Here is a 13,712-nt window from a genome sequence, read left to right as displayed (position 1 = left end):
GTGTTGTTGCCTACCTTCAACACCTGGGGTCGGCCAGTCAGGAATAGGACCCAGTTGCACAGGGCAGGGTTCAGACCCAGGGCCCTGAGCTTAGAGATGAGCTTTGACTAATATGTAATTATCATTATCATGTAATTTCTATCATGTAAAAAGCAGAATGTAAAATAAACCATGACTGCTCCCTCTCTTCTCTCCCCCTCTGTAAACATAGCCTATAGAAAATGTGAGATATTAGAGATAACATGCAGATGAGTAAAATAGGCTAGACTTACTTTATATTTATGACATGCATTACATTCCCAAATGTGTGCCCAGTTCAGCACTGAAGTCTGCATGGTTTCCATGAAATACGTGCCAAAGTTCTCCTACACCCCCTCCCCCATGATATTCCTTGGTTGTCTGTTTTCTTAAAGTGGATTCGGGGAAGTGTTGAGGGGGCGGATAGTTTTGATTTTCCTTGCATCATGCTTAGCCAATAATGTTGAGGGATCTGTTGTGCACATCTCAGCTGGCAGACATTTAAAAAGGAGACAGTCCGGCGCTGCAGCATTTTGTATTGAAACTCCAGCCGCTTTCTATGGAATCGTTAACGACTCCAGACTCCCACCAACGCGCGCCCCGTCTGCAGTACTACAGTCTCCACCATTAGCTGCCTATTGCCTCGGGAGATTTCATAAAAACACCCACCACAGATTATTTCATTTGCGGCTACTTGGAGCTTTTGACAGGTGAGTGAAGTGAAGTTCAACGCTTAACATCTGAGAAAGTATGTGCGTAAAACTTGGGCATGTTATCGAATTAGGTTCCTTATCACGTCACACGTGGTTGTATGTATACCTGTTCTGTAGTTAGAATACATGTCTCAATGATTATTGTAGACTATTGTAAATATAAATGTGAAATTAAATGATTACTTTCATGCAGAAAGATTGTTTTTCTTTATTCGGTTTTACTCAATGGCTTTCGCCCTATAACTTGGCTATACCGCAAAATCCATAAAATATACATTTGTATTCTGATAGCTTTTATCTTCTTTCTGGTTTGACGATTGAGTTGGGTAATGTGGACTATATTGTGAATATAAAAACAAGAAAATAAATATGTTCATTAAAGGCAATGTTTAATGTTTCTATTCCTCTTAAATCGCAAGTTGTGTGTAATGTTTCGTGAGGCCAAAACAGACGAGAAAGCCCATGCATTAATTACGCAGCGTAAATCTGGGTTGTCGTTTACAACAAATATTAAAATGCTAGGCTATGGATGATGATTCAACATTCACGTATCTTTCCTCTTCAAGGATGGCCAGATCGGCGCGTATCCTCTGTGGCATGGTTTTCGTCCTTGGGCTGCTGTCATCTCCAGTGGTTTCCAAAAGGATCAGGGGCTCCCAAGGCGCCATCCCTCATCCTGACAAAAACAACCCAAACGAATCGGAGCAGCAGCCACAGACACCGCAGGCGGGCTCTGGTTCCCGAGGGCGGGGAAAGAGCTCTGCTGCACCGGCTGAGGAGGTGCTGGAGTCCAGCCAAGAAGCGTTGCATGTCACGGAGCGCCGCTATCTGAAACGCGACTGGTGCAAGACCCAGCCACTCAAACAGACCATCCACGAGGAGGGCTGCATCAGCCGCACCATCATTAACAGGTTCTGCTACGGACAGTGTAATTCTTTTTACATCCCCAGACATGTCCGCAGGGAAGAGGGAGCCTTCCAGTCTTGTTCATTCTGCAAGCCGAAACGATTTACAACCATGACCTACACTTTGAACTGCCCGGACCAGCAGCCGCCCACCAAGAAGAAGCGCATCCAGCGCGTAAAGCAGTGCCGCTGCATATCCATAGAATTGGACTAGTCCTGTGGTGTGATTGACCGGGATGCAGCCAATAAGTCTGCTCATCATACCGCTATTGGATTGCTCACATGAACGAAAAAACCCATATGACTGACTGGGAGCATATTTCCCTCTTCCAAATATGGGAAAATGTTCAATCTGCAAGGAAAGTAATAAATTACAAACATGTGCATCCCATGTTATAGGCTTGTGTAGATAGGCCTATACGTGGGCATACTATTTTGTAAACAAAGCCTGCTGTACCATATACTTTTATGTGTCAAATGTTGTATTAATCAAATTGCAATAGCAGCCTGTGGCAAGCAACGTTGCATGGTATAATAACATGGAATGAACACAAGCTGCCGATTGACTTGTAACCAAGCGCACGGCTTTTCCAACCTCCGCAAATAGGACTGCAGAACCATTTCACAGAGGATGTTTACACTCTTTTGGACAGAAACATCCTTAGGCAATCACAACAAATTTCAATGGAAGGGAATATGACGGGACAATGCATTTAAATAATGGTTGAAGACTAGTTTCCACTATGTGGAATTCGAAGATAAGTGACGACTATTTAATGTGGCAAGAATGCTCCACTGATTTGTGACTCCAATGTTCAGTATAGCCTAGCGGAGAAAAGAGAGCTTTTGTAAAGTATGCTAGGCCTATACCTATGTTCGACGCTATAAATCGAAACAAACAAAATGTTTGTATTAGTTTGACATTTAAATAAAAATGGTCGATGTTCACTGAATGTATAAAACATTATGAACACCAGCTCTTTCCATGACATAGACTGACCAGGTGAATCCAGGTGAAAGCTATGATCCCTTATTGATGTCACTTGTTAAATCCACTTCAATCAGTGTAGATTAAGGGGAGGAGACAGGTCAAAGATGGAGTTTTAAGCCTTGAGACAATTGTGTTTGTGTGCCATTCACAAACTATTTAGGTGCCTTTGAACGGGGTATGTAGGTGCCAGGGGCACCGGGTTGTTTCAAGAACTGCAAAGCTGCTGGGGTTTTCACGCTCAACAGTTTCCCGTGTGTATCAAGAATAGTCCACCACCCAAAGGACATCCAGCCAACTTGACACAACTGTGGGAAGAATTGGAGGGGGATGGGGTGCAACTCAATATTAGGAAGGTGTTCTTAATGTTTTGTACACTCCGTGTACATAATTGTTTATAATGCTATAGATGGAAGCGTTTCTTTTAGTTTTAAAATGTTATTCATACACCAATTGTATATGCAACCGGTTTGATAATTATATCAAAGCAAGTGATCCACAAAACAAAATAAACAGTTATTGACATTGTTCAGTGTTCACTGAACGTGCTTGTTTTTTGCTCACATTCTTTGTCTGAAAGTTGCAGTAAATTAACCCACACCCAAACTGCAAAGACTCCCGATTTCATACAGAACATTTTATGCATTAGGTTAACCCGAAACACCAAATAAAAGCATCTTCTCCAGCGATGGGGTTATTTTCTTCTTGCTTCGAGCCAACCTCTTGCTGGGACTTTTATACGTTCCTTAGACCCGTGGACAGCTTACATTTCGTCGTAAAACGAATATAATTTATGAGGGAAGACCACAAGAAACGCAATTACATGTCAGGCACAACAACCTTTTCAAGAACCCCATTGAAACGATGTTATCAGAATTTACAATAGCCTCTACCTCGGCTCACAGCCACAGGCCCAAGTCTTTCTGTGGACAATCTGACGCTAAATGGACAATCTGACCTAAATGGACAATCTGACGCTATGACGCATTTGTAAAACCATTGCTGCGTTACTATTTTTTTGTTCAGACGGTGTACTGTAGATGGTTCTCTACACTGTTCTCTAAAAATAAATACATCAACCAATCAATAGCCTTTCGCTAAAAATGTAATGCCGAGTTTTCTTCATCAAATCTTTATTGTCCAGTTGTTTAAGCCTCGTGCGCATTTGCCAAGTGGTAATTTGCCACCCCATGCGTAAAAAAATACATCCGCTTGTAAATGCAAGGTTTTAGGCTAAGAACATGTCAGTTGCCTCGCTTTTCTTCGATTTAGCCTTGCCATGCCTTCACTGTACTTAATGTAGTGCAGAATAATCAAGTTTGCGGCCAATTGTAGGCAAATACACAAGTCATGTTTTCAGGGAAATTGATTGTTTCTATCCATTTCTATCCATTTAACTTAGGTCTATTTTCTCCCATTATTATCGCGCTTTCTAACATGTTTCAATTATTCATTCATAATGAAAATATGCATTTTGAGAGGAACAGGTGCAATTTAATAAATAATAGCGCATAAATGAACCTCTTAATATGTATTAATGAAACAATTTGGCTACTTGAGTCATTGTAATAAACATATTTTCACCTTTGTTTAGTTACTGCATCATTACTGAGTCTGAATGTTAAGCCTATTAGGGAGTCCTGAAAGTAGAGAAACAATTTACAAGGATGCTTATTCATTTCGTTCATTTCCATAGCTGCAAAGTTCCTCATCTATAGACTCCAGTTAAGACTTTGGTGACTGAAATGTTGTGATGTTTGTGATGTTTGTCATCTATTACTTTGACCTCGCGCAAATTATTTATTTTACGATAAACATCTAAAAAACGTGGAAACATATATCGGCCTGTAACTAAATGAACCAATATACATTATAGATAGGCCTTCATAATATTTAACTTCTAGCCTACTAATTTGGTTTTGAAAAAATGTAAAGTAAACAGACAATTTGCAATTGTAAGATTATGAAAACTCTTCATGCAAAATAATGTCACATTCAATGATTATGAAACAACGATGTTATTTTTTACACTCAATAGGTTCTGACAGGGGTAAAGTATACACATGGCTTGATATGAGTAATCGTTTCTATTTTTAAACAAAGTAAAAATGTTCTTGATTTAAATAAATCAAAAGGCAATATATTTAGCCAAATTATACTCTCCCTATCAGTTTGGATCAGGTATGAAACAAGATAATTTGGGGTAAATGAATAAGGCTCTACATAATATGTCACATCCAAATGAAACTAAACACATTTTTCACCTGACTATTGAGCCATTCATGTATCCTCCTCAAGCTAAGGGTAGGAATCAAATAATACACAAAAATACAGCCTCAAAGAGAAAACAGTTCATGTTTTGGCATAAAATAAATCTTTCATATCATTTATAGTTTCCCCTATCATTTATAGTTTCCCAAGACAACGTTTAAATCTTCCAGAGTTAAATTACAAATATTTTGTTAAATAAATATAATATGGTTTTCTCTAAAAACTCAAAATGGATGATGCAATTTTTATTGCAACATTAATTCATAAATGTTCTTATCATAGCACGCAAGCCATAGAATTGCATAGGAGTTTAAACTGAGGTGTAAAAAAGTGCAATACATTTGATTAAGTACCATTCTGAGAATAACAGGGGATGTAGCTTAGCTACTAAATACAGCTGATGCAAGAAGGAAAGTGCTTAGAATTGTGACATACATATGTCATGAACGACATTCATTGGGAACAACTAACGATTCTATCATATACACTTAAAAAATGTGTCAGGGCAGCCATACTCAGAAGACCTGTTGCTTTTCTCAGCGTAGCTTATAGCAGGGTTGTTTGTTCATCTCAGAGCGTGATGTCTGACTCGGGGGATGAGAGCAAGGCATTGCTGCCAAGGTCTGGCATTCTCTGGCTATCACCCAGGAGGGGTCAGTCTGGTGCAGTGAGAAAGTTAACACCGTTACATCCAGTTTCCACCTTCTGACCAGGACCCATATCGCTATGCCTTCAACAGGACTCTCCGTCCAATAAAGACTACTGATTCTCTTCGTAATACATCAGGTCAAACGTTTCAGTCTCTGCTCATATGAAAACAAACACCATATGAAATGCATTTACAAGACACACTTCAAAAATGGGCCACAGCAGACGAATAGCTATTCTTTACATGATAGTATTGTATATTGCTTTCATATTCTGAATCATTGTTAGAATAACAACTCCTGAATGTCTTACTCATTCAATCGTAATAGTTTCTCTGCATGAACATCACCTGGTAGCCATATCTGTTAACATAGCCCAACAACAATGAGGCCTCCTCTTTATTTTTGATGTATTTATTGTATTTGTATAACCTAGCTACAATGCATTGGATTATGTCATCAGGATGTGTGATGCTGTCCTTAAAGAAACCCAGACTGAGGAATGAATGTAGGTCCTCAGCTCCAGCAGGCCTAGGAAGCCTAGCGGTCAGGGGTCAGCATTGTAGATATGTCAGCTGCAGTGCTCATTATCCTGACCTCCAGCACCCCTCAGAGCAGGCTCTACAGGCTGGCCATTCAGAGGTCACACCAGTGTGGATGAATGAGGTTGACCTTTGACCCCTGTGATTCTCATCATGTAAGCTGTTTAGTCAGCCATGGACCCTCTGTGTAGACTTAGCAGCCTACATAGACTTAGCAGTCGGCATATCTACAGCAGGGTGTCAGGCAGACAGGTTCCTATTTCCCATGGTGTAAGTGTTGGTCTGGATGGTGGTCCTAGGGATACACAGTGATGGAAGCCACACAAGGTGCCTCTCACCTGGGAACGAGGTTGAGGTAAAAGAGGGGTGCCCCATGGAGAGCGGTGGAGATGGTCCAGTCAGTAGGGATGGTAGAATGGGGCCGTAGTAGAGAGGTCCACAGCGTGGGGGCACGGAGGGCTAAATGAGGTATGATGTTGGGTAAGATGCAGGTGGTAAAGGCGAGAAGTGGTGAAGCCAGCAGACTTTCCCCATCTGCCATCTCTCTCCACTTCCTCTCTCCACTCTGTCCTTCATTGGTCATCCTCTTCAGCTGGAGGACACGCTGGCTTCCTTCTGACGCAGTCTCTCTTTCTATTGACAGAGGAGAAAAAGGGATAGCTGAGATTTATAGCATTGTGTTATATGATATGATCCACCATGATCGACTGTGTTAGTAGCCAAGGTAATAGCAACCATGTTACTGATCAAAATATTTGAGGGAGGTTGAAGGGAGTCCAGTTCTTACCAGACTGTTGGCATTGATCTTCTTGGTTTCCACCCTGTTCTCAGCAGTGATCTTTTTCATGTTCTCCTGCGCTTCCTTCAGCCTGGAAGAAAGAGTAAACATGTCTCTATCTATCCAGGTTAAAATAACCTTTGATAATATTACATAAACCATAACAACTCCCTCAAATCTGTACATTGTGTCACATATCTGACCATGTGGCACAACACTGTCATGTCTAAGACAGAAAACCTCTTGATGTCTGTTAGTAACATTGGCGTACATGAGTTAGTTAGCTAACAACGGCCTCAGTCCCTCCAGAAGGTATTTGTACTGTAATAGCAGCATGTACACACCACAGTATGTATCCACCCTGGGCACTATTGTATGTGGCACAGCGAAGCACCACCGCAACATGTTATATTTTACCGCGAACACTGCATGGAAGCATGGCACAGAGAGTCCTCATCCTCCCTCACAGCCCCACTCTGTTCTGTTGAGCCTTCTGGAGTTAGCAGGTAGTGAAGCCCACCGCTTAAAGCAGGGAGAATGACAGTGGGCCAATGAGATAATGAGCTAGACTTAAAAACACTTGGGTTTTATGGGTGTGCAAACCGTATTTAAAATAAAGTTAATTGTACATAAGCACAATCAGCTGTGTGTAATATGGGACATGATTGCCTAGTAAACAATTAAGAGAGCACATGGATCCATGGAATGGCTGGGAGAGCATTACCTCTGTCCATAACTCACCAGTTCAAAGATAGCTGCCCTGCTTTACTGTATGTATGGTGACTGTATGTGTGCATGTCTCCATATGCAGTAAGCCTGAAGCCCTGTGGACTGGTCAGATCATGACAATGTGTTTAACAGTCCTCCCAGAACACACAGTCTTTAACGAGCCTCTGTCTCCTCCCAGTAAAGCCAGAAGGACTCCAGGAGAGCTGCTATCCAGCAGTTGGACTCCCATCCAACACCATGCCTCGGGTCAGATGAAACACCGTAAATCCAGCCCCAGGCTTTGACTCTGTACCAGGCCCTGGTCCCGGCCTGCCTTCCTTCTCTTTGATGCCCCTGTGCTTTAATAAGAACTGGTAAAAGCATCTCCACTCCACACTGTCTACAGAATTTATAACGCCCTGTTGGGGTGTTTTGTACCACACATAAATATGATGGACACCAACAATCTGCTACGTGTTAATAAAGATGGGTAAGAAAAGAGCGACTAAAGGTACTGTTCAACATATTTAAAGTGTAAAGAATGAACTTTGACCCTATCACAAAAAAATCCCCCTTTTATGTCATCAAAAAAAGAACACTCAGGGTTCTGGAAATAGATACAGTTGGAAAGGAGCTGTAGAACTGTCCCCTTCATCACAAGCTGTGTGATTTAATATGATCTCTGATGCAGGCCTGGATTCTTACACTCACCTCTCCTTGGAGATGTTCTTACACTCCCGCTTCCACGTGTTCTTGAAGTCGCTGCAGAACTCATACCAGAGCATGAAGACGTAACCAGGGGCCACCTCCTTCTCCCCAGACTTTGGCTTGAGCCCAAAGTAGCCCACCATGTCCAGGAAGCTGTGTGGGAGAAACAGAGGGAAGAAGAGAGAGGGAAGAGAGATAGAGTGAGAGGACATCCTGCTGGGTCACAGGGGAGAGCCGGTAGCGGAGGTCCCGTTATCACATTGACCTCTACTACAGCCTGAAGGGGAACAGTGCCAGGGGATCTAGCCAAGATCTGGCTGACACACACACACACACGTTGTTTCGATCCAGGAACAATGGTTATTGGCAGACAATATGCAAGATGATCACAGGAATGTGTAAATGTTACATCAAAACACAGCACGGTGCTTGGCAGATATTGAACATACACACACACACACACACACACACACACACACACACACACACACACACACACACACACACACACACACACACACACACACACACACACACACACACCACACACACACACACACACACACACACACACACACACACACACACACACACACAACACCACGTAACGTTCATCATCCTGCACTCTGAGACATGCTTGACTCAAACAATGTTGTGGATTAGGTCTTAAAATCGACAAATAGAAGGGAGTACTACTTGAAGAGATTCAAGATTCTCAGTCTTTATGAGAAGAGAATCCACAACCCTGTGTATGGCAGATCCTCAGACTAATTCAATTGTAACCAAATCTAAATTCTTCACAAGGCTCTCAGCAGTGCTCACAGGGCTTGAAAAGCAGCCTGCTGCTCCGGGGTTTTCTCTAACCCAAACATTAAAGGCATTTTCTAGGCCTGTCTGTCACACGCTTGATATAGAGGAGTCATGATTCAGGAGATGTTCCCAGATTGACACAGAGGTTTTGACRTCCAGATGGTAGGTGGCTGTTGCGACGCTAATGTAAGACATGTTGGGCGGGGATTGTTGGGGGACGGGGCAATGTGCGCGGCAGACGGCTGCTCCCAATTCCTCAGATAACTGTCATGTGCTCCTCCTCCGACGGTGCAGTATATCATTCTCGCCTTGCCTCGCTCTACAACCAGAACAGACCAGGTCAGCAGAACCCAGGAGGAACACAACAGAGGGAGGACAGCCGGGCATCAATTCTGGAAGCCTTTGTAGACCCGACCAGCATGGTCCAGCGTGATTAACTAGGCCGCTTTTGTATTGGCTCCTTCCCTGACCCTGGGTCAGGTGTCAGAGCTCACACAAATCACACACAGTCTGTAGTGTGGTGAGCTTAGCTCTTTCCCTTGCGTTTTCTTACTCTTTCGCTCACACACACACATTAACACAAAGATGCACCACACACACACACACACACACGCACACGCACATGCACACGACACACCCGCACACTCCAAGTCCTACAAACACATATCACGTACTTCTGGAGGGCTATGACGCAACTACCGTGAGACGGTTTATTACTGTACCTATGTTCAGCATTCCTCACTGACGGCTGTAAAATAGGCCAGTTAAAAAAGCCTGGGCAACCGGGTATATCAAGAGGATATTTGGACCGCTAAAACATTCCATACAAAAACAGATTAGAACGATAAACACACTTTTGTGATCATCTGTTGTTTCTTTAACAGAGATAAGACATCTTCAATATACTATGGATAGTGGAAGTTGGGACAGTTCAAATATCCCTCAACGAATCACCCTGTAACCACATACGTATGTAAGCAGCACACACGCTGCAGTCGTGTCATATGAAATTGAGCATGATGAGGGAGGGGAACTGTAATGGTCCATTAACTGTGGACGTATCAGGAGACCTCAGGGAAACTGAAAAATAAGGAACAAATTAGGATTGCGTGTTCTGGAGAGGACCTCATTACTCACTGCATAGGATGCCCAGGAAAACTATAACAACCCCCAAACCTGATGTCATAAACTGTGTATCATATCAGCTTCCCATAAAGTCATTTTACCAACCAAGTATCCAAATTCACTACAACCCATTTAGTCCTATGATGGTGGTTGTCTTGAGGCCACATGGACCATAACAAACAACCGTAATCCCATTCCTTGACGGGTTGGCCCAGGGTTGGCCCAGCGTTTCAGTAGCTAGCTGTGGTGATGTCTATGAGCCTTATTAACACGGGGCCCCAATGTGAGGGTCGGGGCCCACCCAGGGCCCAAAGAACACACAGCACACACACACTATAACCGACACACATCACAGCACACACACACCAAGGCCCACTGCCCATATTCATCACCAGCGTGTCACTTTTATGAGGTGCGTCCCTGGGAACCTGAGAGCCCCCCCCCCCAGCGCCAGGCAGCCCCCGGCCTCGTTTAGGTGAAATTAAAGGCAAACTTAATTAAAGGCTGGGGGCTGTTAGCCGCGGGACCCTTTTGATCAATATCCCCAAGTTCAACATCTTCATTACACTGGTGTCAGTCACACAGCCACAGACAGAGATATCACAATACCACCAGGAGAGGGAAAGGGAGAGAGAGAGGGATAGTGGAAAGAGAGAGAGCGGAAGAGGGGACAGAGCGAGTGAGAGGAGTGAGGGAGACAGAGAGAGAGATGGAGAGACCCATGCATACCCAAGCTGAGTGCTTCTCTTGGCTTGAAATGGAAACATGAAACAGGGACGTTTGGAAACTTTCTCCTTTATGTGCTTTTCATGATTTATGTTGGAATTGGGAGAGTTATGATTTAAAGCAAACAATTCTGGTCTCTATCTAAACAAGGAAAATTATTTTTTTGTTTGCTCTTTCTAGTGTGTTTTTCCGATATGACATTTTCCAGATATGGTTTCGCTCTGACACTCGTTAAACGTCTGCCAGTTGACCATATCTCCATAAATCAGATGGGCCGCTTCTTACAGTGACTCTGTAACGTCGTTCGTCTGAGGAAGAAGGAGAGGACCAAAGTGCGGCGTGGTACGTGTTCATGACTTTTAATAACACTGAACACTAGAACAAAAAATAACAAAACGGAACAAACGAAACAGTCCTGTCTGGTGCAGACACAAAACAGAAAACAACTACCCGCAAAACACAGGTGGGAAAAGACTACCTAAGTATGGTTCTCAATCAGAGACAACGATAGACAGCTGCCTCTGATTGAGAACCACACCCGGCCAAACACATAGAAATAGACAACATAGAACAAAAACATAGAATGCCCACCCCAACTCACGCCCTGACCAACCAAAATAGAGACATAAAAAGGATCTCTAAGGTCAGGGCGTGACAACCACACACGGAAGATAAGGCTTGACAACAACTGGAGTGGAGTGAGCACAGTGTGTGTATGTAAAAGTATCGGCGCGGGAGCAGTGTGTGTATAGGGAGGTGTATGTGAGTTTGGTGTGTCTAGATAGGCAGCCATTCCTGTCTCAGGGCCAGTCTACAGTGGGCCAGGTTATGACCTGGGTTTTCTGCTACATGACTGAAGAGCCTGGATACCACAAGGCCCCAGTACTGAAGCCTCTGTCTTATCACAATCCGTATCTGATTACTACAGACAGCTTTACAAATGACCTGCATTACTTTTATCTGATGTAAGCCATGTTAGCTATGTGAAACATGTTAAATAACCATCATGCCCTCATGAAATCCACCATCCATTATACTTGGCTGGGTTCCCTTCTGAATGTCAAAAGGTCTTATAAAAGCCAACATTAGAGTATTCCAGAGGTATGCAACCAGCCAGGTCAGAAAATAAAGAACTCCTCTGTTACACAGATGACATGTTGTTTGGTCTAAGACCTCTAGGTAAATCATGTTGTGTTATCATATTAGAATGGATAGAGACGATTCATACCTTTTCTGTGCTGCATTGAGCCTGTCATCCTCAGCAGTGTGGTCCTTTTGAGCTGGAAAAGCCAAAAAACAATATGGAGTAAACAAACCTATGTGTGAGGCAGTATTCGTCGAGGCATTGAGGTCAAAGTACATACAGTAGTGGGAATAGATATTTCCAATGGGAGGTCAACTGAGGTACAACAATGAGACTCCATACAGTCCCACTGATACAGGGTCACACTGGGTGGAGCCCAGATGGGGGCACTGTGGGAAAAGACCTATCCTCTCCCAGGTGGAGGGATGAGTGTCAGGGTGGAGGGTCACCAGGTTGACATGTCTAGGGTGAAAGAGCATGTGATAGAGGTGTCTGTGCATTTCACTGAGATTGATTGTAAGAGATAAGATAATTGTGTGTCAGTTGGTAGAACATGGCGCTTGCAACGCCAGGATAGTTAGTGGGTTTGATTCCCAGGACCACCCATACATAAAATGCACGCAGTATATATATATAGAGTACCAGTCAAAAGTTTGGACACACCTACTCATTCAAGGGTTTTTCTTAATTTTTTACTATTTTCTACATTGTAGAATAATAATGAAGACATCCGAACTATGAAATAACACATATGGAATCATGTAGTAACCAAAAGTGTTAAACAAATCAAAATATATTTTATATTCTTCAAAGTAGCCACACTTTGCCTTGATGTCAGATTTGCACACTCTTGGCATTCTCTCAACCAGCTGCATGAGGTAGTCACCTGGAATGCATTTCAATTAACAGGTGTGCCTTGTAAAAAGTCAATTTGTGGAATTTCTTTCCTTATTAATGCGTTTGAGCCAATCAGTTGTGTTGTGACAAGTTAAGGGTGGTATACAGAATATAGCCCTATTTGGTAAAAGACCAAGTTCATATTATGTCAAGAACATATAAGCAAAGAGAAACAACCGTCCATCATTACTTTAAGACATGAAGGTCAGTCAATCCAGAACATTTTACAAACTTTTAAAGTTTCTTCAAGTGCAGTCGCAAAAACCATCAAGTGCTATCATGAAACTGGCTCTCATGAGAACCACCACAGGAAAGGAAGACCCAGAGTTACCTCTGCTGCAGAGGATAAGTTCATTAGAGTTAGTTGCACCTCAGATTGCAGCCCAAATAAATGCTTCACAGAGTTCAAGTAACAGACACATCTCAACATCAACTGTTCAGCGGAGACTGCGTGAATCAGACCTCCATGGTCGAATTTCTGCAAAGAAACCACTACTTAAGGACACCAATAAGAAGAAGACACTTGCTTGGGCCAAGAAACACGAGCAATGGATATTAGACCGTTGGAAATCTGTCCTTTGGTCTGATGAGTCCAAATTTGAGATTTTTGGTTCCAACTGCCATGTCTTTGTGAGTCGCAGAGTAGGTAAACGGATGATCTCCGCATGTGTGGTTCCCACCATGAAGCATGGAGGAGGAGGTGGGATGGTGCTTTGCTGGTGACACTGTCGGTGATTTATTTAGAATTCAAGGCACACTTAACCAGCATGGCTACCACAGCATTCTGCAGTG

At 43.0% G+C, this 13,712-nt stretch overlaps 2 protein-coding genes across 2 annotated transcripts in view; one reads left to right on the top strand and one right to left on the bottom strand.

The window, feature by feature from the left end:
* Positions 1-400: 400 nt before the first annotated feature.
* Positions 401-3,152, top strand: LOC111968767 (gremlin-1). The gene is made up of 2 exons (XM_023994626.3): positions 401-728; positions 1,298-3,152. Exon 2 carries the CDS (start codon positions 1,299-1,301, stop codon positions 1,848-1,850), a length of 552 nt encoding a protein of 183 aa, XP_023850394.1. The 5' UTR covers positions 401-728; position 1,298; the 3' UTR covers positions 1,851-3,152.
* A 1,471-nt stretch (positions 3,153-4,623) lies between these two features.
* Positions 4,624-13,712, bottom strand: part of LOC111968766 (formin-like) — a 55,057-nt gene continuing 45,968 nt past the window's right edge. Inside the window, 4 exon segments of the mRNA XM_023994625.2 lie at positions 4,624-6,717; positions 6,872-6,953; positions 8,282-8,431; positions 12,168-12,219. Of these exon segments, the coding sequence (XP_023850393.2) occupies positions 6,673-6,717; positions 6,872-6,953; positions 8,282-8,431; positions 12,168-12,219 (329 nt within the window). The 3' untranslated portion in view covers positions 4,624-6,672.

Source organism: Salvelinus sp. IW2-2015, linkage group LG9, assembly GCF_002910315.2.
Source record: "Salvelinus sp. IW2-2015 linkage group LG9, ASM291031v2, whole genome shotgun sequence".
Taxonomy (NCBI): domain Eukaryota; kingdom Metazoa; phylum Chordata; class Actinopteri; order Salmoniformes; family Salmonidae; genus Salvelinus; species Salvelinus sp. IW2-2015.
The sequence above is the reverse complement of the archived record's forward strand: the minus strand, read 5'-3'. Positions and strand labels throughout refer to the sequence as shown.